The sequence below is a fragment of the Artibeus jamaicensis genome, unplaced genomic scaffold (genome assembly GCF_021234435.1).
Source record: "Artibeus jamaicensis isolate MK-2021 breed Jamaican fruit bat unplaced genomic scaffold, CSHL_Jam_final contig_1539, whole genome shotgun sequence".
In the NCBI taxonomy this organism is placed as follows: domain Eukaryota; kingdom Metazoa; phylum Chordata; class Mammalia; order Chiroptera; family Phyllostomidae; genus Artibeus; species Artibeus jamaicensis.
Window position 1 is genome coordinate 90,489 of NW_026521299.1, and position 25,918 is coordinate 116,406.

The window sequence follows — 25,918 nt, forward strand, 5'->3', positions numbered from 1 at the left end:
TGTCCCTACTTTTCTCTCAGCCACCTGTCTTCCCACGAAGATCTACCCTGGCTAAGCCAGAAAGCACTTTCATCCTTAGCAAGTTGGGACAAATTTGCAAATACTCATAAATCTAGACTGTTTTTTCTTTTACCTCTTTTTCTCAGAATTGTGTCCTTTCTGTGACAGTGGCCTGGGCAGTTTAGCCTAAGTCCCTTTGCCACTTTCTTGACTGCTCAATAAGCCTAGGCCGTGCTAATAGCTCTTGATAGCCCACCTGCCAGGTCCTCACCATCCTCCCTGCCCCGAAGGTACCAGCTGAAGCTCTTTGCCCGAATGTGCCTGGACCGGCAGTACCTGGCCATCCACGAGATCTCCCAGCAGCTGGGTGTTGACCTGATCTTCCTGTGCATGGCGGACGAGATGCTGCCCTTTGACCTTCGCGCCTCCTTCTGCCACCTGATGCTGCATGTGCACGTGGATCGTGACCCCCAGGAGCTGGTCACACCTGTCAAGTTTGCCCGCCTCTGGACCGAGATCCCCACAGCCATCACCATCAAGGAGTGAGAGGGGTGAAGGGGGGGTGGGTCGGGCAAGGCTGAGGTGGGAGGGTCCCAGGGATTCTCATACCTCACTGCCCCCACCCCCAGCTATGATTCCAACCTCAATGCTGCCCGAGATGACAAGAAGAACAAATTTGCCAGCACCATGGAGTTTGTCGAAGACTACCTCAACAACGTGGTCAGCGAGGCCGTGCCTTTTGCCAATGAGGACAAGAACAAGCTCACCTTTGAGGTGTGTGGGACTCTGTGGGGCTCCAGCTTGCTCCCTCCCTGGGTTTCAGATGATCCCTGGGGCGGGGGCCGGGGCCGGGGTCCAGGACCTCACTTCCCCCACTCGCCCCAGCCAGTGCAGGGCGCAGACTGCTGAGATCTCTGAGAGGGAGACTTCGCTCCCAACCCTGGAGAGCTCTGCCTCACCCTTGTGCTCTCACCGTATCTGCCCCCTCCCCCTGATAAGTCACAGGCCACTGCCAGGAGCCACCCTCTTCGTCCTGAATTTCTGTTCCGTCTCCTCCACAGTAGCCTCCTTTGCAGGTCTCTCTTCCTCAGTAACGCACTAAGGACAGGCAGTCCTTGTCTGGGACCCTTGTTCCATGTCCACGCAGCCCCACTATCTTAAAGGAACCTTACCCTCATTACACCTTCTTAGCCCTGGTTTCTGGCCCCACCTGGGCCCTGCCTGTCACGCTTCTGCAGCGGGGCTCTCACCCGGCCCCACCCCTTCTCCGCAGGTGGTCAGCCTGGCGCACAATCTCATCTACTTCGGCTTCTACAGCTTCAGCGAGCTGCTGCGGCTCACACGCACGCTGCTCAGCATCATCGATTGCGTGCAGGGGCCCCCGGCCATTCTGCAGGCCTACGAGGACTCAGGTGGTGAGGCTTTGCGCCCAGGCCACCCACCACCCTCCCTCAGTTTCTCCGTCACCTCTTTGTGCTCTCTAATCACCCCCTGTGCAGCCTGCCTCCTGGCTCTGCTGTGAGAAGGTGTCTCTCGGCCCAATCCCCTTCAGCCTAGGCTGGACCTGTGGGGGCCTCCTACCCAGGCGCTGCGGAGACCCCAGGGTCTGGGCGTGATGTCTTCCAGTGCAGCTTTGTCTTGAGGGAGTGAGGAGGGAGGAGGGGAGACAGGCCCTGCCTGGGGAGCTCCTGGTTTGATGGGGAGACATAGGCCTCCCCCTGGGGAGTGTGAGGAGGATGGCCTGAGGGATGGAGCCGCAGCCCCGCCCTCGGGACACCTCCAGGTGGCATCAGCTCGTCTAAACAAAAAGTGCGTAGAGACTGACGCCTGGCTTTTAGTGCTCTCGCACAGTGTCCCCTCAGCACCCCATGCTCTGTAGCGGCTGTCATGATGTCCCACGTGAGAAATCTCACTGATTTCCCCACACGCTTCACCTTTGCCCTGGCCCTTCCTTATCTCAGGTTTGGCTGAAAGCTTACCACCCCCAGAAAACCTTCCTGGGTTAGCCTTGCCCCTGAGCGTGGCTTTGCCCCGCAGCTGAGGAAGACGGAGTCACCTTCTGTGACCCCCCCCAACCCTGCTCCCTCTCCTCAGGCAAGAACGTGCGGCGGTCCATCCAGGGCGTGGGACACATGATGTCCACCATGGTGCTGAACCGCAAGCAGTCTGTCTTTGGTGGCCCCAGCCTGCCTGCTGATGCTGGGGCTGCCGAGCCACTGGACAGAAACAAGTTCGAGGAGAATGAAGACATTGTGGTGATGGAGACCAAGCTGAAGATCCTGGAAATCCTGCAGGTGGCTGGGCCAGGAGCATGGCGGGGGGAGCGGGGCCCGGGCGGGAGAGGGGGTGGGCGTGGGGAGCTTGGGTAAGGTGGTTCTGAGGTCACAGTTTCTGGTACTGGGAGGCTGCACAGTGGCTGGCAGTTCGGTCCAGCGGTTCTCAGTGTGTGGTCCTCTGACCAGCAGTGTCAGCCTCTCTTTGGGCTTAGCAATGCATGTGCGTGGGCCCTGCCCCACACTTACGGATTGCAAGCGCTGGAGGCGGGGCCCAGTGTGTGCTAAGACAAGCCCTGCCGCTGATTCTGGCTCCGTTCCCCCACTGTCCAGGTGAGGAGAGGGACAGGGGAGGGGGCTTTTTCACGGACACACAGATTTTGAAGCAGAGCTAGGGATCTGAGAGCTGTTTTCCTGGCAGGGCAGATGCAGTCTTTTCTGTTCTGGGTCTCTTCTGAGTCCCCCCAGCAACTCTTGGGGAAGGGGCTGGTAGGGTCTTGAGGAGGGATGAGGACCCTTGCTTTTTTGGCTTGCTGCAGTGACTTCTGCCAGAGGAGGGGGCTTCTGACTCATTCCCAGGCCTGGGGCTTCCAGGTCTGAGTCCCGGGTGTGGTCAGAGGCTCTGTGCCCCATGAGGATGCAGGCCAGTCAAGGGTGTGTGCAAACCCCGTGTCCTTGCTCCCTGCCCACAATGGCCTCACAGTCGGCACAGCCCTGGGTTTCCTCCCTCCCGCCCCCGGGAGCCTTAGGATCCATTTGGCAGGACAGGATGGGAGGGGAAGCGTGGGTCTTCGGATCTGGGGAGCTTCCCTTTCCTGTCAGCATCCAGCCTGGGAAAGAGGCTAAGTGGTCTTCGTGGGGAGTGGTCTTGCCTCATTCTGGGAGGAGGTACAGGAGCTGGGGGGAGGGCTCCCTAGCCTCCCTGAGGTGGGGAGAAGGGTCTTGGCTGTTTGGGTTATGGTGTCCCGGAGCACCCTGGAAGAGCTGTGCTGAATGCTGGAGCTCCTCCGGGGTGCCGCCCCCGCCCCCGCAGGAGCAGGACTGGCTTCCTGTCTTCAGACCCTTCCTCACCCGTCCTCCCCATTCTCCAGTTCATCCTCAATGTCCGCCTGGATTACCGCATCTCCTACCTGCTGTCCGTCTTCAAGAAGGAGTTTGTGGAGGTGTTTCCCATGCAGGACAGCGGGGCCGATGGCACAGCCCCTGCCTTCGACTCCACCAGTGAGCCCCACCCCTGCCTTCACCCTGCCTGAGGCTGAGGCCGACTCACCTGGGGGGACAACAGCCATGGGAGGAGGCTGGGGGGACACTGGGCTCCCTGCCCTGTTTCCCAGCCTGCAAAGGTCTTTCCTCTCCATTGTCTCACAAAATTGGCATAGTGAGGGGAGAAGGGCAGGAATCATTCCCTTCATTTCCTAACTGGGGAGACTGAGGCCCATGGAGCGGCAGGGGTTTGCCCAAGGTCCTAGCCAGCCCGGAGCTGAGCCAGACCAGGACCTCCAGCCCAGACCTCCGCTTGCCCCTGCAGGACAGTGGGGCTGCCCTGGCTCCTGCCCTGATTGGTTCCATTCCACCCCAGAAAGGGGCAGGCGGATGGCTGCCACCCAGCCAGGTGTAGAAGAGGGTGGTTTGGGTGTCTCCCTGCTCCCTTACGCCTGTGGTCCCCATCCTTCCTGCACATGGCCCCCACCTGTGCCCATCTGCCCCCCTTGCTCCCCACAGCTGCCAACATGAACCTGGATCGCATCGGGGATCAGGCAGAGGCCATGTTTGGAGTGGGGTAAGGGTTGAGGTGGGGGCTGTGTGTGGTGTTGGGTAGCTGGTACGGACACAGGCTTGAGACCCCCTTGGGATGGCCCTCATTTCCTGAGTCTGCGCCGGCCTCTGCCTCCTCCGTTATTCCCCAGCCGTGTGCTCTGAACCTCTCTTGTCCAGTGACGGAGGGGACACTTAGGCCCCAGCGACATCGTGGTCATTCCCCAGCTTCCATGCAGGGTGTTTGTCCCTCTGTGCGTCAGGACTTGGCCAGGTAGCTGGAAGGATGTCCCCTGCCCCCACCTCGGGGGTGTGCGGCCTGCTCTTCAGAGCGCTGGAGTGGGGAGAGGGCCAGGAGCTGGGGGCTCGCCACTTCTGTGACGTGCCCTTGCCTCATGTGAGGGCTTTGGACCCCTTCTGAGATGGCATTTTAAAATTCAGAACATCAATTACATAAAGTTACAAAGGAAACCTGTGGCTTGAAATACAGTTACCAAAATATTACAGAAAACAAATTTGGAGTGACTGTTTATTAACACATTAAGAGTAACGAGTTGTGCCAGGGTGTGATTAGTATCTTTACTTTGAAGTAGTGATGGATGTAAACAGTATTTCACAATTTCTGTAACAACTCCACAGTGACATGAAAACCTCTGTGGGTTTCAGTGTCACAGGTACTGGTGATTTTTTCTCATAGAAGAAAGCACTACATTTTGGTTAGAGGTTGATAAACATAAAGATGTAGCTTTTTCTCCTATGTATTCATGGCCCCAGCTCTGTCCATGAATCCTCTTGTATCTCTGCTTCAGCTGCCTAATCAAGGGGAGTCCTGTGGGACCTGAGGGGGTGTGGGGGTCGCTTCGGGAGCTCAGGGCCATGGCTATTTATAAACTGGTGAGAAAATGTCGGTAGTTTTAGTAAATGTCACATTGGGTGCCGGGTCTGCCGAATGGGTGTCAGGGAGTGCAGCATCCCCGCCCGCCCCGGTGCCGCAGGAAGACAAGCAGCATGCTGGAGGTGGACGACGAGGGCGGCCGCATGTTCCTGCGAGTGCTCATCCACCTCACCATGCACGACTACGCGCCGCTGGTCTCGGGGGCCCTGCAGCTGCTCTTCAAGCACTTCAGCCAGCGCCAGGAGGCCATGCACACCTTCAAGCAGGTGCTGCCCCCGCCTCAGCACCCTGGCCCTCAGGGAGTTGGGAGGGAGGCCCGAGGACCACCTGCTTCCTGCACCTAGCAGGCAGGCTGCCCTGGCCACGCGCTGGCCTGCGCTGGGGGTTCGCAGTGATGGAGGAGGAGCTCACACTCACAGCACATTTGGGGTTTTGGGCTTTGCTGAGCTCTTTAGAGGTGAGGGCCAAGTCTTGGGTACTTTTATCTCTTCTCGTTCTGGCTCAAGACTTCTCATTTCTTATGATGTGGACAGCCCTTGACCATTTGCAAGCTGTGTCCCGTGCACCTCTGCTGAGTGCTTCAAATCACACCTGGCATGCCGTCAGTCCTCGCCAGGGTTTTGTTATTGTGATGTCATGTGGTCTCCTCTGCTCCCTATGAAATCGGACTGGCATTTAACAAGTGCTTGCTGTGTACCAGGCACTGGACATTGGGCTTGCATTTGTGGAGTTCCTGCAGCAGCCCTGACAGCATGGTTACTGCTCACTGCTGTCTTACAGAGGGGCAGGTTGAGGGAGTCGGGGTCCAGGCCCCTCTTTCAGCCAGCTCTAGGTGGTGCCAGTATGTTTTGCCCTGCCCTGGATAGGGTCCGAGTGAACGAGTAACAGGCCATAGCAGCATGTGACATGAGGCAGTGAGTTACTGAAGCCAGGTGATGAGGCAGCTCATGGCAGGGAGTGCAAGGAGAGCTGCAGCCATGAGGGAGGGCTTCCTGGAGGCACTGGACTCGCAGACGGAGCCGGATTTGACTCAGTGCAGAGGACTGGCGAAGTGGAGATGCCAGGAGCAGAGGCCTGAACAGAACAGGCTCTGGGACTCTCTGAGGCAGAGGTCCTTGGGTGCCCATCTCCCCACGCAAGCCCATCCTCCACCTTCAGGTGCAGCTGCTGATCTCAGCCCAGGACGTGGAGAACTACAAGGTGATCAAGTCAGAATTGGACCGGCTGCGGACCATGGTGGAGAAGTCAGAGCTGTGGGTGGACAAGAAGGGCAGTGGCAAGGGCGAGGAGGTGGAGGCCGGCACTGCCAAAGACAAGAAGGAGGTGTGTGGCGTTGTGGAGAAGTGGGACCGACACTGGGGGGTGGGGCTGGGCCTGGCTGACCCCTGTCCTCTGTGTCCCCAGCGGCCCACAGACGAGGAAAACTTTCTGCCCCCACCGGGGGAGAAGAGCAGCGAGAACTATCAGATCGTCAAGGGCGTGAGTGGTGGGGGTCGTCAGGGTTGGGTCTGCCTGCCCAGAGGCTTCGGGGCCTGGCCTCTTCCTCCTCCCAGCTCTGCCGGCCTCTGTCCCTTAATGCAGACATCTTCCAGCTTTCCCCGAAAGTGAAAAACAACCCTGCCAAGGTCCGAATGGAATTATTTTAGAGCTGAAGGAATTTAATGAAATTCCATTTCCCAGTCATATTGTTCTACTCACTTTCACGGTGGAATTGGGTTTGTTGTGCTCCCTGCCTTGTCACCGTGATCTGACTCAGTGGCCAGGGCTCCTTCCCCCGTCCTGTCCCCATGTGAGCTGGGACCAGGCTGTGGGGGGCTGGGACCAGGCTGTGGGGGGCTGGGACCAGGCTGTGGGGGGCTGGGGGCAGGGGAAGCCTGAGGAGGAGGAGGGAGCTCTGGGCTCACCGCTCTCCCCGCAGATCCTGGAGCGGCTGAACAAGATGTGTGGCGTTGGGGAGCAGATGAGGAAGAAGCAGCAGCGGCTGCTCAAGAACATGGATGCCCACAAGGTCATGCTGGACCTGCTGCAGATCCCCTATGACAAGGTGACCCCTGACTGCTGACCTCTGACTGCCCAGAGCAGCCTCACCCTGAACTGGAACTCGACCCAAATGCTGACCTAACCCGTGCTCACTCGGACTTTTTACCCTGACCCCTCAATACAACCTTAATATCATCTCAACCTTTGATCCTTTGCCCATCATCCTGACCCACTTGGACCTGTATTTGACCCCAGCTGACTCCGATTCTCGACCCAGACCCCAGCTTGTCTTCTTCTGTGGTCTAATCCTGATAGGTCTAGCTTCATCTTAACCGTTGACCCTCAGCCTCTCTCTGACCTGTAATGTCAACTCTGGCCTCATCCTGACCCCTGACTTTAGTTCCTCACTTGGCCTCTGATTCCAAACTTAGCCTCATCTCAACCTCTGACCTTTTCTCCCCTCACCTTGGCTGATCCTGGTCTTGAAAAGTCCCAATGTTCACCCTGACTCTTGACCCTGACATCATCCCAATGCTTGCAGGACCCCGACCCCTAACCTGTGCTCTCCCACTCCAGCTTCATCTTGTCCTCTGACTCTCAGCTCCTCACACTGCCATATCCTGATCTGGAGACGCACCTTTTACCTTGAACCCAAGCCCTGATCCACCCCCACACCTTTCTTCCTTCGGGGAGCCTAGCACCCTCTCCCCTCTGCGCCCAGGGCGATGCCAAGATGATGGAGATCCTACGCTATACACACCAGTTCCTACAGAAGTTCTGTGCAGGGAACCCCGGCAACCAGGCCCTGCTGCACAAGCACCTGCACCTCTTCCTCACGCCAGGGGTGAGGGGCGATGTGGGGCGTGGGGTGGGCGGGCGGCGGGCGGGGCGGCCCCGACCTTCTCTCTGACGGATGCCTGCTACCCAGCTGCTGGAGGCAGAGACCATGCAGCACATCTTCCTGAACAACTACCAGCTCTGCTCCGAGGTCGGCGAGCCCGTGCTGCAGCACTTTGTGCACCTGCTGGCCACCCATGGGCGCCACGTGCAGTACCTGGACTTCCTGCACACCGTCATCAAGGCCGAGGGCAAGTACGTCAAGAAGTGCCAGGACATGATCATGACTGAGGTGAGGGCGGGGCTGGGAATCTCCTGGGGCTTGGGTGGTGGCCACAGAGAGGGGCTTGGGTGGCAGGACACAGACCTGGGTGGCCAGGCCCAGAGTTAGCGGGCCATGGAGGGAACACTGGGCTGTGGAGGGGCTGCAGCTTAACAGAACTCAGACAAGGGCCTGGAAGAATCCAAACATGCATTCCTTCATTTATCATTTATCGTCACTGACTTAGAAGCGCCTGCCTGGTGCTGACGACTTTGTGTACCTGGGGAAGTCAGTCGAGTATAAGCTTGGGGGTGGGGGATATAGGGACCATGTCCTTTGTGCTCATTGCCAAGGATCCCGCACGTGGCACATAGTAGGTGCTCAGTAAACACCTGATGGCCAAAGGCATGAAGGGTGGGGGCTGAGTTTCATTCCGGAGCAAAGGTGGTCTCTGCCTGAGCATCTCACAGCATGGGGTGGGCAGCAGAGGAGGGAGCCAGCATCGACATGAGACGAGGGGACTCACAAATGACACACCGTGGGCTGGAAGTGCTGTGCATGTTGGCTGCTTACTGCTGTAATGTCATGTGGACAGCGCAGTCACTGACAGGAGGAGACACGCTTGTGCCCCTTGATGGTTCAGATGACACGCTGTGGGAACACGGGAGGGAGGGGGTGAGCTGGGTGGGGCTGGCATTAGACAGGGCTCCTTGGAAAAGGTGCCTCTGAGACAAGCCCTCGTGGGACTTCTCTCCCTAGTGGGAGAGGGGGTACTTTCTGGGTCCAGGGTTTGGTGTCTCTGGTGGCAGAGGGCCCTGAGGGCCAGGCAACCCCAAGAACTCAGGCGGGGGCGGGTTTCCTGAGTGTCGGGTGAGGACAGGGGTCAGAGCCCCAGTCTCCCTCTGGGAAGCACTTGACCGAGGGGTCTGGCACGTGTCCCCTCCTGCCTGCAGTTAACCAACGCCGGTGACGATGTGGTCGTGTTCTACAATGACAAGGCCTCGCTGGCCCACCTGCTGGACATGATGAAGGCTGCCCGGGAGGGCGTGGAGGACCACAGCCCCCTCATGTACCACATCTCCCTGGTGGACCTGCTGGCTGCCTGTGCGGAGGGCAAGAACGTCTACACTGAGATCAAGTGCACCTCCCTGCTGCCCCTGGAGGATGTGGTGTCTGTGGTGACACATGAGGACTGCATCACTGAGGTGGGCCGTGTCCGCACGGGGACAATGGGGATGGGGAGAAGTGGCTGCGTGTGGAGGAGGGCTGTGGGGGATGGGTGCTTGATCCAGGCTGAGCAGCCTTTGGGCCCTAGCAGGTAAAGGGAGATGTGGTGGTAGGTGGGACTTGGGGAGGGTGGTGGGGCTGTGGGCAGAAACCAAAGGGGCAGCTGGGGGGCAGTGGAGTGCAGAGATAGGGCTGGCAGGGGGCGGGGCCCTGTGTGTGCCCCTGACCTCTCTCCCGGCCTCCCAGGTGAAAATGGCCTACGTGAACTTCGTGAACCACTGCTACGTGGACACGGAGGTGGAGATGAAGGAGATCTATACCAGCAACCACATCTGGACACTCTTTGAGAACTTCACCCTGGACATGGCTCGGGTCCGTCCCTGTGGTGGCGTGGGCCTGTGGTGGCTGGTGGCCCAGGAAGCCTTTCGGGGAGGGGAGGCGGAGGGGCCTGTGTGCTGGACGACAGGCCCAGGCATGTCTCTCCTGCCCCAGGTCTGCAGTAAGCGGGAGAAACGTGGGGCTGACCCCACCCTGGAGAAGTATGTGCTGACCGTCGTGCTGGACACCGTCAACGCCTTCTTCAGCTCCCCGTTTTCTGAGAACAGCACCTCCCTGCAGGTGAGCTTTCCCGTCCCTGACAGCTTTGCACGGGGAAGTGGGGAAATCAGAACGCGTGTTTATATTTGCTGGTCTGGGGAAGACATTTGCCTAAAGACATTGCAGAAGGCCATACAAGAGTATTAGTTAACGTTAAACAATTTCTAAGATCAGGACAGAGGTGGGAGCTGTCCTGTGCCACACAGCAGGAATTCCTAAGTTCACCTGGTGTGATGGGTCTGGGGTGGCGGGGGATGCCTGGCTGCACTGGCTCACCAAAGTCAAGGTGGGCATGCTCACCACGGTGGACAGCAGAGCCACAGCCAAAATCGGGAGAGTGGCGCACAGAGAAGCTCGGTGTTGGTCTCGGGGTCCCTAGGACGAAACAGGCGGGCTGGCCAGTGAGCGGGGCTCCAACTCCACTCACCGAAGGGGTCACAGCCTCGCAGCGGATGCTCAGACTTCACAGCCCCAAAGCTCTGGAATGAAAGAGAGCCAGGTTCCCTCGGCCGAGGAGCCACACCCCTGCAGGAACCCAGTGGGAGGGGCTGCCCACAGGCGGAGAGAAGGGCATTGCAGGGGGGGTCGTGTGGCTGGGCGTGGGCAGGAGAATGTGGGTCCCCTCACGGCAGGGGCGGGTTTATTTTGACACCCATGTGTTGGGGCCCCGGGACCTCTCTGGGAGGGTGGGCCTCTGGTCATCTGTGTCGGCATTCCCTACTTATCTGCCCGGGGGCAGAGTGTGGGAGAATGAGGGTGGGATCAAAGATAGTGGTGCAACTTCTTAGAGTGTGCCCTTTTCAAAAAAGATTTTATTTATTTATTTCTAGGGAGGGGAAGGGAGGGAAAAAGTGAGAAAGAGAAATATCAATGTGTGGTTGCCTTTCGCACACCCCATACTGGGGATCTGGCTGGCAACAACTCAGGCATGTGTCCTGACTGGGAATCAAACTGGTGACCCTTTGGTTCACAGGCCGGTGCTCAATCCACTGAGCCACACCAGCCATGGCTGCCTTTTGGTTTTTGAACCATGTACATATATTACCTCTTCATAACATTAATTTATTTAAAGATCTTTTAAAGGAAGAAAGGGTCAGCAGTAGAGCTGGAAGCCCCAGACCTGGACCTTGGGAGCTCTCCCAGGGCTGCTGTGGACAGTTGGTGGGTTGGGCACAGAGAGGGGCACCGTTCTCCAGCTGGCACTGATCACATGGTAGCTGTTGGAGCCTGCCCTTCTCAGTGGGCTCTGGTCCCTGGGCCGGCTGCCCAGGGTGGAGGGCGGGCCAGGCTGCAGCAGCTGGTGCTCCTTGCAGACACACCAGACGATCGTGGTACAGCTGCTGCAGTCCACTGCGCGGCTGCTCGAGTGTCCGTGGCTGCAGCAGCAGCACAAGGGCTCGGTGGAGGCCTGCATCCGGACCCTCGCCATGGTGGGTGAGTGTGCCGGGGCGCCGGCTGGCTCCCACCACCCCTCCTTGCCCCGCTCCACAGGGACACCTGCCTCACAGCAAACAGTTATCCCTAAGTTTGCCCACCCTCTGCTCCCAGGTGCTTCTCAGTAAGTCCTTCTTGGTGTCTAGCTGGCATCTTGGCAATTGAGAAGCTGTTTTCTCCCCTCAGTCAGTTTCCTGGAGGAGAGTGCTGGGTGACGGTCCTCAGCCAGAGTGCTGTGCTTGCTCGTGGCCTCAGGCAGGAGGGAGGACTGCAGGTCATTAGAGAGAGTGGGGCAGCGGAGGGGCCAGGGTGGATCTGGCATGAAATTGAAGAGGCAGAAACTCCCTCTTTTTACCCCAAAAGGGGAAGAGCGTATCTCAGTCAAAGTCCCTGCACCCAGCGCCTTGGCGTAGTTCACCTTGTTCCCCAGCGAGGCAGCCCCGGGCCTGGCCCCTCTGGCTGGCTGAGCCTCTCCACCCTCTCCCCAACCAGCCAAGGGCCGGGGCATCTCGCTGCCCATGGACTTGGACGCCCACATTAGCTTGCTGCTCAGCAGCGGTGCCAGCTCTGTGGCTGCTGCCCAGCGGAACGCTTCCAACTACAAGGCGGCCACGCGGACCTTCCCTCGGGTCACCCCCACTGCCAACCAGTGGGACTACAAGAACATCATCGAGAAGCTGCAGGTGGGTGCGGGCTGTCCGGCACAGCGGCGGCTGTGGAAGGGCTGTTCTTGAGGAGCATCCCTTCCTGTGCTGCCCACACTCCCTGGGAAAGGGCTGCTCGGCTTGGTCCTTCCTTGGGGGCTGCTAAGTGCAGGCCTGGGCAGAGGTGAGCCAGGAGAGCCGGGCCTGCTCCCCCATTCTAGGGGAGCCAGGAGAACCCATGCATCCCCTAGTGTCACTGGCACTCAGAGAGGGTCAGGACACCCCACGGTCCTGGCAGCACCTTGTTGTGTGTGCTGTGCACCTGTGGCCACTGTCTCATTGGCCTGTAAAGGGTATGGTGGCTTTATTATCCCCATGTGGCAGGAGACAGGCCCAGAGAGGGCACAGGGTTTGTCCAAAGACACAAGGCTAGAGGACAGCCTGCCACTCCCAAGCCATGGGCCCTTGAGCAGACAGAAGTCATACTTTGTGCAGGGCGGCTGTGTAGGCCCGGGACCCCCAGACCTGTGTAGGGCAATCTGTGGGGCTATTTAGTGTTGGGGTACAGGAATGGCAGTCAAGCTGCCACCATCTCTTGGGCCTGCTGATGACCCAGTCTGGCCCGCCGCAGGACATCATCACGGCCCTGGAGGAGCGCCTGAGGCCCCTGGTGCAGGCTGAGCTGTCTGTGCTTGTGGACGTCCTGCACTTGCCCGAGCTGCTCTTCCTGGAGGGCAGTGAGGCCCACCAGCGCTGCGAGAGTGGGGGCTTCCTGTCCAAGTGAGGGGGACGCCTGGGGTGATGCGGGGTGGGAGTCTGAGACAGGGAGGGGCCCAGCAGGGACCAGGAGTCCCTGGGCGTGGGGTGCGTGTCTGGAGGGAGGCACTGGGGATGCCCCAGTATGACCTCCTTCGTGCTGCCAGGCTGATCCAGCACACTCAGGACCTCATGGCATCAGAGGAGAAGCTGTGCGTCAAGGTGCTGCGGACCCTGCAGCAGATGCTGCTCAAGAAGGCCAAGTACGGGGACCGGGTGAGTGCCAGGTAGCAACAGCAGGGTGCATTGGCCAGGACTGTCGGGCCAGCGGTTCAAAGGCATGAAGTACACTGCGGGGCCTTGCTCCTCCCCCCAGGGCAACCAGCTACGCAAGATGCTGCTGCAAAACTACCTCCAACACCGCAAGTTCAGCTCTCGGGGGGACCTTCCCGACCCCATGGGCATCGGTCAGTGCTGCTGCCTCCACTGTGCCTCTGGGTGGCCTGTATGCCCATCTCTGGGCCCTCCCACCCATTAGCTCCCCCTCAAGCAAGTCTCCCCATTCCAGGCCTAGACCAAGACTGGTCAGCAATCGCAGCCACCCAGTGCCGGCTGGACAAGGAGGGGGCCACCAAGTTGGTGTGTGACCTCATCACCAGTACCAAGAATGAGAAGATCTTTCAGGAGAGCATCGGCCTGGCCATCCGCCTGCTGGATGGTGGCAACACCGAGATCCAGGTGTGGGGGGCCAGGGGCTCACTGCCTTTTGGCGGTGAATCTCATTCAGGAGGAGGACAGCATGCCAAGTTGCTTATTTATGGGGTCTTGGCCGCTGGGCTGAGTACCTGTGGCAACTCCACCACCCACATCTGCCCCCTGTGTCCTGTGGTCACTTTTCTCTGCTCCGGCCAGGTCTGAGTCTGTTTCCCCACCATCCTGCCCCCCATTATGTCCGCCATTCTCGCCTCTTAGCCTCTGCCCAGGTCTCCATCCCACCTCTCCCACATCCTCTCAGCCTTTGGTGCCCAGCTAGAGCCCTACTTCCTCCGAAAAGCCTTCTCGGGTTGCTTTATCCCCAGTCATTCTTCCATTCTTTCCGTAAGTCTGCATCCAGTGCCTTCTGTGTGCCTGGAAATGTTTGAGGAAGTGTAAATATTCAGCAGTGAACAAGACAAAACCCACATGCTCTTGGCACTTACATCCCAGGGGTGACAACAGTCCATGTCTGTGATCCCTGAGTAACACGGAGGGCGTGTCGAACGGAGGTCACTGGGGAAGGGGTATCTCAGCGGGGTACTCGGGAAGGCCCCGGAGGTGAGCGTGTTGAAAGTGGGCAGGGTGGGGTGCACCAGGCAGAGCAGGCAGCTGGCGCAAAGGTCGTGAATAGGAGGTGGCTTGTGTAGCTGGAAGGGGTGGAGGAGGTGTGCATGGTAGAGCCTGGGGTCTGAGAGGTGGCAGGCCATCGTGTGGCCTCGAGGGCCCTGGTAGGCCTGGCTTTTCCTTTGAGTAAGATGGGGCCACTGCAGGGTTTGGAGCAGAGAAGGGACATGACTTAGATGTCAGAGGGACTCCTTGACTGCTGTGTGGGCATAGGTGAGGGTCAAGGGCAGAGACAGAAGGTGGTCAGGAGGCTAGTGCCAGCTTCCGGCATCACAGTTACAGCAGTTACAGGCTCTTCCCCTTCCACCATCCCCCACCCAGCCTTAGTCTCAGGGTGCAGGGGTGTCTCTGGCTCCCCATCCTCAGTCGGGTTTGGGCATGTCTGGGGGCCCCATCTGCGCCCCATCCCTGTCCCTGCAGCACAGGACAAAGGCCTCCAGGGCTTCACTAAGAGTTGCTCAGAGCCAGGCCTAGTGCTGGGCCTGCCCCCAACTGCCGCCATGTAACCATCCACCCCTAGAAATCCTTCTACAACCTGATGACAAGCGATAAGAAGTCAGAGCGCTTCTTCAAGGTGCTGCATGACCGTATGAAGCGGGCCCAGCAGGAGACCAAGTCCACAGTGGCCGTCAACATGAGCGACCTGGGTAGCCAGCCCCGAGAGGACCGGGAGCCAGCAGACCCCACCACCAAAGGTCAGGGTTGGGCCAGGACACAGGGACAAGTGGGGGTGCTGGGTGGTGGGGTCAGAGGGAACAGGGGCAGAGCATCGCAGGCAGGGATAAGAGCTCAGGGTGGCAACATAGGATGAGGGTGAGGGTCTGGCACTCCAGGAGCCCCAGCCTCACCAAGACCTTTCCCTGCAGGCCGTGTGGCCTCTTTCTCCATGCCTGGCTCCTCATCCTGCTATTCTCTGGGCCCTGGCCTGCGCCGGGGGCACGAGGTGGGCGAGCGTGCGCAGAGCAATGAGATGGGTACATCTGTACTCATCATGCAGCCCATCCTGCGCTTTCTGCAGCTGCTGTGTGAGAACCACAACCGGGACCTGCAGGTGAGCCCCTCGTCACACACCCACCCCTTCCTTGCTGCCCAGCCAACCCGGTCCCCAGCCGTGCCATGCCCACCTCATCTGCTCTGCAGAACTTCCTGCGCTGTCAGAACAACAAGACCAACTACAACCTGGTGTGTGAGACGCTGCAGTTCCTGGACATCATGTGTGGCAGCACCACCGGAGGCCTGGGGCTGCTGGGGCTCTACATCAACGAGGACAATGTGGGCCTCGTCATTCAGACCCTGGAGACCCTCACCGAGTACTGCCAGGGCCCCTGCCACGAAAACCAGGTGAGCAGCAGCCAGTGGCCGCATGGACGTGCAGGAGGATGGAGCAGGCTGGGAGGGAAGGGGCTATGGCCCCTGGAGCCACCACAGTTCTGAGGGACTTGGGCCCTGTGTCCCCACACTGCTTCTGCCAGACCTGCATTGTGACGCATGAGTCCAACGGCATAGACATCATCACTGCACTGATTCTCAACGACATCAGTCCCCTGTGCAAGTACCGAATGGATCTGGTGCTGCAACTCAAGGTGGGGCCCGTGGCAGCCCATGTGAGTGCATAGGGGTGCATGAGGTGTGCGTTCACACATGCATGTAACATGCAACATGCACGCTGGTGTGATGTACCACACGTGCAAGCACGTGGTGACATGTGCCGCCTGCACATGTGTAATGTGTGTGTGTTGATTTGTACAGACAAGTGAATGCATGAGCAAACAGTTACTCTAGAAGCAAACATATTCACAGTTTATTGGCAGGCCACCTGTGTATGTGCCTGCTGCCTGGGGGGTTGAGTGTGCCTGCCATAGTGTGGGGGTGAAGGTGGCCTGTGGGTGGCCTGGATATGCAGGACACCTCCCAGCAAGCTTCGGGTTAGTGGGGGATAGGGAGGCCGGGAGGGGCTGTTACAGAGTACTCAGCAGTAGGGGCAGGGGCCCTCAGACTGTGGCTTGTGTCCCTTCTCCCCCTAGGACAATGCCTCCAAGCTGCTCCTGGCTCTGATGGAGAGCCGGCATGACAGTGAGAATGCTGAGCGCATCCTCATCAGCCTGCGGCCCCAGGAGCTGGTGAGGCTGGACTGGTGGGCAGGTGGGAAGGGGGCCCTGCTGGGGTATATGGGCATGGGGATTAGGGCCTAGCCTGCCCTAAATCCCAGGAAGAGCATTCAAGCAGGCACTGCTCCACCAGGTGGACGTCATCAAGAAGGCCTACCTGCAGGAGGAGGAGCGTGAGAATTCAGAGGTGAGCCCACGTGAAGTGGGCCACAACATCTATATCCTGGCACTGCAGGTACCAGCCCCACCCCGTGGGCCCAGCCCTTGGCGACCCTGTCTCCCAGCAGCTATACTGCAGTGACTGTGCACTGCCCTCTCGTTCAGCTCTCCAGACACAACAAACAGCTGCAGCACCTGCTGAAGCCTGTGAAGCGCATCCAAGAGGAGGAGGCTGAGGGCATCTCTTCCATGGTGGGGGTCCCGACAGAGCTGGACGCGGGGGTGGGGCTTAGGTCTAGGGGCGGGGCTGGCAGGAGAGGGGTGGGCAGTTATGGGGATGGGAGGCTGGGATTTGAGGGCGGGGCCATGTCCAAGGGATGGCCTGGCTGGGGAGGTGAGGTGGGTGGGGCCAAACACTCAGGAAGGAGCTGCGGCCAGGGAGCGTGGCCTGGATCTAAGTTAAAGTAGGGATCTGTGAATCAAGCTGGAATTGGGGGCATGAGGCTCAGGGGTGAAACCAGGACTTAGAAGGGGGAACAGGGCTGGAGCAAGTGGGTGGGTCTGTGCGGGGTCTGCAAGCCAGGAGCAGGACCGAGGGCGCACCTGGGCAGGACTGAGGGCACTATCATAGGATTGTCTGGACATGGCTCTCCCACTCCCTCCTACCCGTTTGGGGCTGGGGCTGGGGCTGGGGCTGGGCTCAGGCCTTGTGGGCCCCACCGGACCTCAGTGCCTTCACCACCCCCAGCTCAGCCTCAACAATAAGCAGCTGTCGCAGATGCTTAAGTCCTCAGCACCTGCGCAGGAGGAGGAAGAGGACCCGCTGGCCTACTACGAGAACCACACGTCCCAGATTGAGGTGGAGACTAACAGTGGCAGGGACACAGGGGGTGAGGGCCATGAGCTGGGACCTGGAAGCCTCAGCCCAGGTGCGACCATGTGCCTATATGTGCCAGATCGTGCGGCAGGACCGCAGCATGGAGCAGATTGTGTTTCCAGTGCCTGGCATCTGCCAGTTCCTGACAGAGGAGACCAAGCACCGGCTCTTCACCACCACGGAACAGGATGAGCAGGGCAGCAAAGTGAGCGACTTCTTCGACCAGTCCTCCTTCCTGCACAACGAGATGGAGTGGCAGCGCAAGCTCCGCAGTGAGGACCCCGGCGGGGCGGGAGGGCAGGGCTGGGCCTGATGCTGCTCCCAGTGCCTCCCTTACCTGCGGGTGGTTGCCCCATCCTCACTCCTAGGAGGGCTTCAATGTTTTCCTCTGAAGTGGGGGCTGGAGTTTGTGTGGCAGTGGGCCCATGACGGGTGAGCAGATGGAATTGATCAGGGACCCCCTCACACCAGCCTCCTCCTTCAGGCATGCCGCTGATCTACTGGTTCTCTCGCCGCATGACCCTGTGGGGCAGCATCTCCTTCAACCTGGCCGTGTTTATCAACATCATCATTGCCTTCTTTTACCCCTACGTGGAGGGTGCATCCACAGGTCGGGATACGGGGCTGGCAGGCAGGAAACTTGGAGCTCACAGGCCACCTCCCCGGGACTGGGGAGGGTCTGGGGGCCAGCTAAGCCATGAGGGCACCAGGTGCAGACTGGAGAGAAGCACTTCCATGCATTGCCCTCTGGGCTGCACACCCCATTGTGGGGAGACATAGGTGTGGCCCAGTGGGATGGACAGGGTCCTTGACCTCTGGAGACAGCTCACACATATACATACACATGAGCCAGAGACCACATTTGGTGGCAGCAGCTGGCGAGTATCTCCCACTTTAGGCCCAGTGATGCGGGTGTGATGGGGTTCCCTAAAACCAGGTGACTAGGAACTTACAGGGGAGGCTTCTAGGAAGGGGTGTTTCTTGGGGCCCATTGGGGTGGGGGGGGCCTGAGCATGTCATTCTTAGCCCTGCTTCTGGCCCCAGGAGTGCTGGACTCCCCACTCATCTCGCTGCTCTTCTGGATTCTCATCTGCTTCTCCATCACCGCCCTGTTCACCAAGCGCTACAGCGTCCGTCCGCTCATCGTGGCGCTCATCCTGCGCTCCATCTACTACCTGGGCATCGGGCCCACGCTCAACATCCTGGGCGCCCTCAATGTGAGTGCTGGGGACCCCCCACCCCAAACCAACCAGCCACCTCCCAGCAGGCACTGCTCTGCTCCACCCTCTTGTCCCTGGGTTGGGATCCCAAATTCATTATGGACCTGCAGTGGGGACCCCTCTGTGCCTCCTCCGTCTCCCTGGACAACCTGGGAAGCTGGCACTAGAGATCGCCATCCAGCCAGGAGTCGTTTCGGAGCCCCAGCACCAGGGCTGCTGTGCACACAGCAGTGTTTGCTGCCCCGCCCACTTGCGCTGCTCGCATTGAGGACAGCAAAAATTTATATACAGCAAAGATTTGTATCTTATGGCAATTTCCTAACGGACACTGAGCAAGGGGGCTTCTTTTCCTAACTCAGTCACTGTGAAGGCAGAGGGTGGTCTTCTCCTTTTACTTATATTACTTTCTTCCTGGAACTGGGGGACCCAGGTGGCTTCTCCTTTATTTTAGTCTTAGGAGCCCAGGTGCATTTCTGGCAGCATTTTCATTAATGCCGTGTCTGCCTGGCTGAGCAGGAGCAGCTCACATCCTCTCCATAGGAGGTGTGGCCAGTGAGCTGTACAGTGGGCAGGGCCGTGGGGGTGGAGATTCATGGTGGGCAGCGGGGCCTGACCCCTGTGCCCTGCACTCGCCTTCAGCTGACCAACAAGATTGTGTTCGTGGTGAGCTTCGTGGGCAACCGTGGCACCTTTATCCGGGGCTATAAGGCCATGGTCATGGACATGGAGTTCCTCTACCACGTGGGCTACATCCTGACTAGTGTCCTGGGCCTCTTTGCTCATGAGCTCTTCTACAGCATCCTGGTGAGACCTGTGGAGGGGTGAGGCTGGGCGGGGTGCAGGGGCAGCTGGGGCCGTGCAGGGCGAGTTGCTCGTGGTTCTGTAGCACCAGTCTCTGTCATGTCCTGCTGCTGAGCCTGAAGGAATGGATTTCCAGTCCTCAGCTTGACCCCAAACTGGCCTTCAAGGCCCTGATGGCCACTTCTGGCCTCTGTCTGACCCCTCACCCCTGTGTGGTGCTGATTTAAGCCTGGACTCTGGCACCAGACCATCCTAGTTTAGCTACTACTAGGACAGAAGGGCAAGATTCTTCACAGCTCTATGCCTCAGTTTCCCCATCTGTAAAACAGGGACATTTAGCAGCACCTACCTTCTAGAATAACTGCGAGGATGAAATGAGCTAAGGCACATCAATCACACACAAGCAAGCTCACCATCAGAGTTGGCCATTCCTTAACACTGTTTGTGGCACCTGCTTGCCCCTTGGTCTGTCCCTTTCCTTGGACTGAGAACCCCAGGTTCCTTGAGAAGCCTCCATACTGGGCCACAGGCGGGGCTGTGCCTGCTCAAGAGCAGACCACCGGGGAGGACAGCCACACAGCCCGCGGGCCCAGCAGCATCACCCAGGCCCTCAAGGCTTTGTCTCTGCCCTGCAGCTCTTTGACCTCATTTACCGTGAGGAGACTCTGTTCAACGTCATCAAGAGCGTGACCCGGAACGGCCGCTCCATCCTGCTGACTGCCCTGCTGGCCCTCATTCTCGTCTACCTCTTCTCCATCGTCGGCTTCCTCTTCCTCAAGGATGACTTCATCCTCGAGGTTGACCGGCTGCCCAGCAACCATTCTAGAGGTCTGGGGCCCCTCGCTGGGCGGTGTGGGACGAGAGGGCCTTTCCAGGTGACTGACACCAGGACCAGGACCAGGGCCTGGGACTGCTTAAGCCCCACCTCAGTTTCTTGTACTGGGTTCTGGGGGGTTCTAGCTTACACCTCCTTCTTCCCTGGTATAGACCGTGTGGTGGGAGTCTTGGGTCTCCGGCTGCCTGAGGAGCCACTTGGCTTGCAGACCTTATCATTCGTGTTAAACTCAGTATTTGCAGGGGCTGCCCATGTGCCAGGCCTAGGGTTGCATAACCTGGCAGGGGCAGGCACATGAAGGCCCTTCTGTTGTAGGCAGACAGAGTAGGGAGCTGGTAGGATCAGGGAAGGCTTCCTGGGGATTTCAATGCTGGGGAGGTTGTGAGCCAGGGGGAGGGTAAGACCAGGCATTTGACCTCCTAATGACCTCGTTCATGTCCCCTCCAGCCAGCCCCTTGGGGATGCCACATGGAGCCACCACATTCATGGATACGTGCAGTGGGGATGGTATAGGCTGTGTCTCAGAGGTTACTGTGCCCGAGGGCCTGGAAGGTGAGGGCATGTGTCAGCACTCTGGGTGGGGTGGGGCGGGGTGGAGGCAGGTGGCCTGGCCTGAGCGTGAGCACACACTCTGCTTACAGAGGACGGGGACCTGGGCCACACGGAGCGAGCCTGTGACACTCTGCTGATGTGCATCGTCACTGTCATGAACCATGGGCTGCGCAATGGTGGCGGCGTCGGTGACATTCTCCGCAAGCCCTCCAAAGATGTGAGCATCACCCCCCACTTCCACATCCAATTGGCTTAAGCCCTGACCAGGTGGGCAGCTGTGAGCGTCCCACCCTCAGGCCATAGCCAGACAGAGCAGCTTGGCCCTTCAGTCTTCAGTGTCATAAGCCCCCCGTTTGTACCTTCCTTCCTGTGCTTTCCCACTTAGTCGATATGCAGTTACATTCTTGGGCCATCCTCACCCCAGTCTGCGCAGACACCCTGCCAGCTAGCTCCCTGTGGATTCTGTAAGGGGAGACCTTGGTGACCAAGCCTTGCCCAGACTGGGGAAGGGCTGAGTCAGCTGGTGGGCAGGTCTCTGGGCCGCATTGGTTTTATCTGTGAGGCGGAGCCCCAGCCCATAGCAGGGGAGCTGAATTTGGCTTCACTGAGAGGCCTCAGGGTTTGGCTTGGGCAGCCCAGCCTTCCCAGAACAGCATCCTGTCCCCCAGTCTCATAGGGGTGAGAAGCCCTCTCCCTGGTCACACAGAGGGTTTCTAGAACATGTGAGGCCTGGTGTATTGAGAGTGGGGCCTAGGAGTTCAACTCTGGCCTTTCCCCTAACCAGAAGTTAGGGGCAGGGACAGGCCTAACCTCTAGCCCAGCTCCTTCAGGGCTTTGTCCCGGCTGGCCTCCTTTCTGAGTCTGCTGTTTAATCCACTTTTGCCATCTTCCTTCTGCTGCGGGCTGGGCCCCTCTGTCATAGCCCTGACCCCCACTAGAGCCCTGCCTGCCAGGGGACTGCTGGGCTCAGCCTCTCTGCCCTGCCCTGCAGGAGTCTCTGTTCCCAGCCCGAGTGGTCTACGACCTCCTCTTCTTCTTCATTGTCATCATCATTGTGCTGAATCTCATCTTTGGGGTGATCATTGACACATTTGCTGACCTGCGCAGTGAGAAGCAGAAGAAGGAGGAGATTCTTAAGACCACGTGCTTCATCTGTGGTGAGTCCTTGTTTCTATCCTGCAGAGGTCACAGTGGGGCTGGGGTACCTGTGGGCTGGGACATTATGTAGGCCAGTGGCAGCCTCAGTTTGGCCCTTCCCTGGGTTCTGTGGCCACTGGGGCTGTCCTGGGGCTGCCCTGGCACTGATGGCTTGATGGCTGCTCAACTCAGAATTGGGACAATAGGCCCTTGCTTGAACTTGGAGAAAGAGGGAGTGGGACAGGGCCTCAAACCATCCCTTTAAACCCTGTTTGCAGAGGACACCAAAGCCCAGTCAGCAGCCTCAAGCCTCTGGTCTCAGTCCAGGGCTTTTCCCATCCCTGGTATGAAGTGCTAGTCCCCTCTCCAGCCACCTCACACCAAGGAACAGGTGTCACATATAGGACAAATCTTGCTTCTCTGGATTCAAGAACTCTGATGTTTGCTCCCATGGTCCTTAGCTGCCGTTTTGCAGGGCTGCAGCTGAGGCAGGGCAGAGTCTCCACACTAAGTGGGTAACAGAAGTGACCTAATAGCCTAGAGAGGGCTGCTGCCTGCACTCGTCAGACCTAGCCTGAGAACAGATGTGCCTGCCGCGGAGGTGGTGCGTGCAGCCCCGCCGGCCCACAGGGGCTCTTGGAGGCGGGAGGTTTCATCCTCACTCTGCATCCTCAGGTCTGGAGAGAGACAAGTTTGATAACAAGACGGTGTCATTTGAGGAGCACATCAAGTTCGAGCACAACATGTGGAACTACTTGTACTTCATTGTGCTGGTCCGTGTGAAGAACAAGACGGACTACACGGGGCCCGAGAGCTACGTGGCCCAGATGATCAAGGTGTGAGCCCTGGGAGGGGTGGCTACGGCCACCTGCACTAACCGGGGAGGCCCGGGGTGATGCGGGACGCAGTGGACGCTTGTCGAAAGGCCGGGAGGGGAGCAGAGGAGCAGCTGGAGCCCGCCCCTGGGGACTCAGAGCCCGGCCAGCTGCCTGTGTCGCAGATGGTCCTGCTTGGGCTCTGTTGTTAAGAAAAAGCCATGGCAAACCCATCGGCCACAAAGGACGGTGTGGTGACCCTGGGCATGGGTGCGTGATGCTGCGGTGGCATGGGAGCAGGGCAGACCCTGCTCTGGCCACCGCTGTGGACCATCCCGAGGGAATATATATATTGCTTTTGGGTAACTGATGTGGCACATCTTCAAGTTGCCACACAGCACATACATTGCAGGCTCAAAGATATATTTGTGGGAAGAAAAGAGTTTTATGTGTTTAAGTCTGTAATTTGAATTGATCTTTGAGTACAGGTTTATCAGTTGGTCTGAGAATTCACAGCTTGCCATAAGGAACCAGAAAGCTGCCTGGCACCCCTACTACTCCTTCCATCCTGGGGACCATGGCTTTGCCTCTCAGACATGTGTTGGACCCAGCATCCTCAGCAGGCCTCCTGCTCCCCGATCATGCCATCTGCTTGACTCGAATATTCCTGGGGTGTGGGGCATGCGCGCTGCGGGGAGGAGAGAAGGAAGGAAGGAAGGAGGTCCGGGGTCTGGTGCAGAGCACCCCCGCTCCGGGCGTGTTTTGAGAGTGAACAGATGGTGCCGATAGCAGTGAAAGACTGAGGCAGCCTAACGGAAGTCAGCCTGTCACAGTGCTGGGCCTTAACCGCAGTAGGTTCACTGCCAGCTTGCTCTGGCCCCGGGGGAGGACCCAGTCAGTTCAGACTTTCCCATGACACATCCCTGGGGAGTGCTTTGTTGAGGGCGGGGTGGCACTGCTTTTCTCAACATGGCTTTTCCGGGCTGGGCCCAAGCTTGCTCACCCCACTGGTGATCTTTTTTCAGAACAAGAACCTGGACTGGTTCCCCCGGATGAGGGCCATGTCCCTGGTGAGCAACGAAGGGGAGGGGGAGCAGAACGAGATCCGCATCCTTCAGGACAAGCTTAATTCCACTATGAAGCTGGTGTCCCACCTCACCGCCCAGCTCAACGAGCTCAAGGAGCAGGTGTGCGCCCAGCCTGATCTAGGTACCACCTTGGGGACCCACCGGGCAGCCCCCGACTGTCACTGAGGGGCCAGTCCAGCCTGCCAAGGGGGTGGAGGGAGTAGCGGCTGGGGCCTTCGTGTGTCTCCTTCTCCCTGGTCTCCATTCTTGGATCTCAAACCCACACTCCCCCCCAAGGAAAGTTAGAGCAGGGGTGGCCGACTCCCATCCTTGAGCCTCTGAAAGATACAGCCCCTTTCAGGTGGGGTGCTTTCCCAGCTGCACCAAATCAGGGGTCTGTGACATGCTAATCAGGGACAAGTGTTTGAGGCTGACATCCTCACTGCACCCTGAGGGCCCTGGCCTGCCACCAGGGCTGAAAGGCAGCTGGGTCCGCAGTGGGAGGGTGGGCGCAGGCCTGGGCCAGCACTGCCTGTGGAGAGGGCGTTGGGCGGCCTGACCTGTTGGCATCTGTCTAACCATAGATGACGGAGCAGCGGAAACGCAGGCAACGCCTGGGCTTCGTGGATGTCCAGAACTGCATGAGCCGCTGAGGAGAGCTACGAAGGCCCCGTCAAAGGCCAGACAGGTGCTGCTTGTACCTAGAGCTGTGACTGGAAATACTGCCCCTTCCCTTGGGTTGGGTGGCCCAGCCAGCCCACTAGCTCTCAAGGCTAGGTGCCCACCCAGCCTCTGACCAGCACGGAGAGGGGAACCACAGAGCTGACAGCCCCGCCTGGAGCCCTTAAGATTCAGAAACTCACCGGGAGTCAGTTTACCTTCATGTTTTAAAGAAAGAGAAGTCCTCTAAAAGGACTATTGCTTTGTCTCTTAAAGCAGTAACTGACACTCCTTTATATTCCTCCTGTGGGTGATTAGGACTGGGGTCACCTCCGTATTCCAAGCACTACATATTGGTTGCTGCTGCCTCTGGGGGAGGCGCAGTAATGCTGTTGCTAGGGATTCTAGGGCTTTGTTACTTAACTTATTCCCAGGCTGTGGACAGCCCTGCCCCCGCCCACACAGCTCCCTCCTGCTCAGATCTGCTGCAGTGTAGACCTCACTGTGTGTCTGGACCACCCCCGGCCCCAGGTGGACTGCTGACTCGAGAATGGAGAGCCTTGCTCCTGGGAGAGGCACAGGCCCTGGTGACAGGGCTGGGGTGCGACAGAGTGGCTGGTTTTTGACCCCTTGTTTTTTCTTCTTTTGGTGTAATGTTTTACAAATCTTTGGCCTGAGAACTAATATGTTAATTGCCTTAATAAATTAATAAAACTATAGAAAGGAATGCTGTTTCCTATACCCCTGGGTCTGTAGGGGGCTAATGCTGGCCGGGCCTCACGTTGGGCTCCCTGGAGATGGTGAGTGACACTGTCTCACAGTGATTCCTAACAGGGGTCCCTGGACAGAACTACAACTGTATTGCAGTATAACTGGTTTTGGTCATAATCCTATGCATTTTATTGTGTGCATTCCGAAACACATTGAGGAGTCCAGGTGCAAACATGCTGAAGAACTGACTTCCACATCCCACAAGACTGCTGGTCCTGCCCTAACCCTTCTTGGCTTGCTTTTTAACAGACGAAAGCTCGGGTACGAAGGCTGCTAGTAAGAGCTAAGGTTCCATGAACAATAAAGTGACTGACGTGCATGTCCCTGCCAGGGTGTCCCTGCCCTGTGGCCTCCCACAGAACCTGCACAGAGGGCTGAAGCCACCACAGCCCAAGACCCTGCTGGCCAAGGCCCCTCTAGCTCCACTCTGTCCCTTAAACCAACTTGGAACATGGGCTTTCTGCAAGGCCAGCGGCAGAGGACCTTGTTCTGTCTTTCTGAGTCATGGAAATGGGGGCCAAGCAGGCTATTCTCATCTCTGCTGACCACTTCCTGCTGTTTGCAACAGGATGCCGTCTTCCACATTTACTGCTGTTTTTGGCTATCTACCAGAAGCTCCTACAACAGAAGGAACTGGAGAACCTTGCCAGGAACCAGCCAGACCCCCGTTGACAGGTGGGGCTCCTATGGCTGCATGGGAAGTACCTTGCCCAGAGGCCCCAACGGAGTCCTTTGTTTCCTCTTTCCCAGACACTTCCCTACCCTGACCCTGACCATGGGTGAGGCAGATGCTCAAGGGCATCCCTCTTAGGCTGAAGCTTTCTCCGGAACCATAGGGCGTCCTTTCTGTGGAGGCTGGATGAGACCCCCAAGGAG

The 25,918-nt window shown here is 58.5% G+C and overlaps 1 protein-coding gene across 2 annotated transcripts in view; it reads left to right on the top strand.

Moving 5' to 3' along the window:
* The window catches only part of ITPR3 (inositol 1,4,5-trisphosphate receptor type 3), a 67,669-nt gene extending 42,677 nt beyond the window's left edge, over window positions 1–24,992 (top strand). Inside the window, exons 19-58 of one of the 2 annotated variants that reach the window (XM_053668982.1) lie at window positions 291–542; window positions 630–774; window positions 1,274–1,415; window positions 2,095–2,294; window positions 3,365–3,494; window positions 3,996–4,053; window positions 5,024–5,189; window positions 6,082–6,246; window positions 6,328–6,402; window positions 6,842–6,967; window positions 7,625–7,747; window positions 7,832–8,032; window positions 8,956–9,207; window positions 9,476–9,601; window positions 9,722–9,847; window positions 11,140–11,260; window positions 11,753–11,943; window positions 12,536–12,684; window positions 12,828–12,936; window positions 13,037–13,127; window positions 13,229–13,398; window positions 14,561–14,735; window positions 14,907–15,091; window positions 15,181–15,381; window positions 15,513–15,623; window positions 16,065–16,160; window positions 16,282–16,383; window positions 16,473–16,559; window positions 17,056–17,166; window positions 17,264–17,456; window positions 17,669–17,794; window positions 18,229–18,401; window positions 19,044–19,208; window positions 19,841–20,033; window positions 20,488–20,592; window positions 20,682–20,809; window positions 21,584–21,749; window positions 22,405–22,565; window positions 23,570–23,731; window positions 24,196–24,992. In XM_053668982.1, coding sequence (XP_053524957.1) covers window positions 291–542; window positions 630–774; window positions 1,274–1,415; window positions 2,095–2,294; window positions 3,365–3,494; window positions 3,996–4,053; window positions 5,024–5,189; window positions 6,082–6,246; window positions 6,328–6,402; window positions 6,842–6,967; window positions 7,625–7,747; window positions 7,832–8,032; window positions 8,956–9,207; window positions 9,476–9,601; window positions 9,722–9,847; window positions 11,140–11,260; window positions 11,753–11,943; window positions 12,536–12,684; window positions 12,828–12,936; window positions 13,037–13,127; window positions 13,229–13,398; window positions 14,561–14,735; window positions 14,907–15,091; window positions 15,181–15,381; window positions 15,513–15,623; window positions 16,065–16,160; window positions 16,282–16,383; window positions 16,473–16,559; window positions 17,056–17,166; window positions 17,264–17,456; window positions 17,669–17,794; window positions 18,229–18,401; window positions 19,044–19,208; window positions 19,841–20,033; window positions 20,488–20,592; window positions 20,682–20,809; window positions 21,584–21,749; window positions 22,405–22,565; window positions 23,570–23,731; window positions 24,196–24,264 — 5,827 coding nt within the window. In that variant the 3' untranslated portion in view covers window positions 24,265–24,992. The remainder of the gene's footprint in view (window positions 1–290; window positions 543–629; window positions 775–1,273; window positions 1,416–2,094; window positions 2,295–3,364; window positions 3,495–3,995; window positions 4,054–5,023; window positions 5,190–6,081; window positions 6,247–6,327; window positions 6,403–6,841; window positions 6,968–7,624; window positions 7,748–7,831; window positions 8,033–8,955; window positions 9,208–9,475; window positions 9,602–9,721; window positions 9,848–11,139; window positions 11,261–11,752; window positions 11,944–12,535; window positions 12,685–12,827; window positions 12,937–13,036; window positions 13,128–13,228; window positions 13,399–14,560; window positions 14,736–14,906; window positions 15,092–15,180; window positions 15,382–15,512; window positions 15,624–16,064; window positions 16,161–16,281; window positions 16,384–16,472; window positions 16,560–17,055; window positions 17,167–17,263; window positions 17,457–17,668; window positions 17,795–18,228; window positions 18,402–19,043; window positions 19,209–19,840; window positions 20,034–20,487; window positions 20,593–20,681; window positions 20,810–21,583; window positions 21,750–22,404; window positions 22,566–23,569; window positions 23,732–24,195) is intronic. The other variant, XM_053668985.1, reaches the window with a different exon arrangement.
* The last annotated feature ends 926 nt before the right edge of the window (window positions 24,993–25,918 follow it).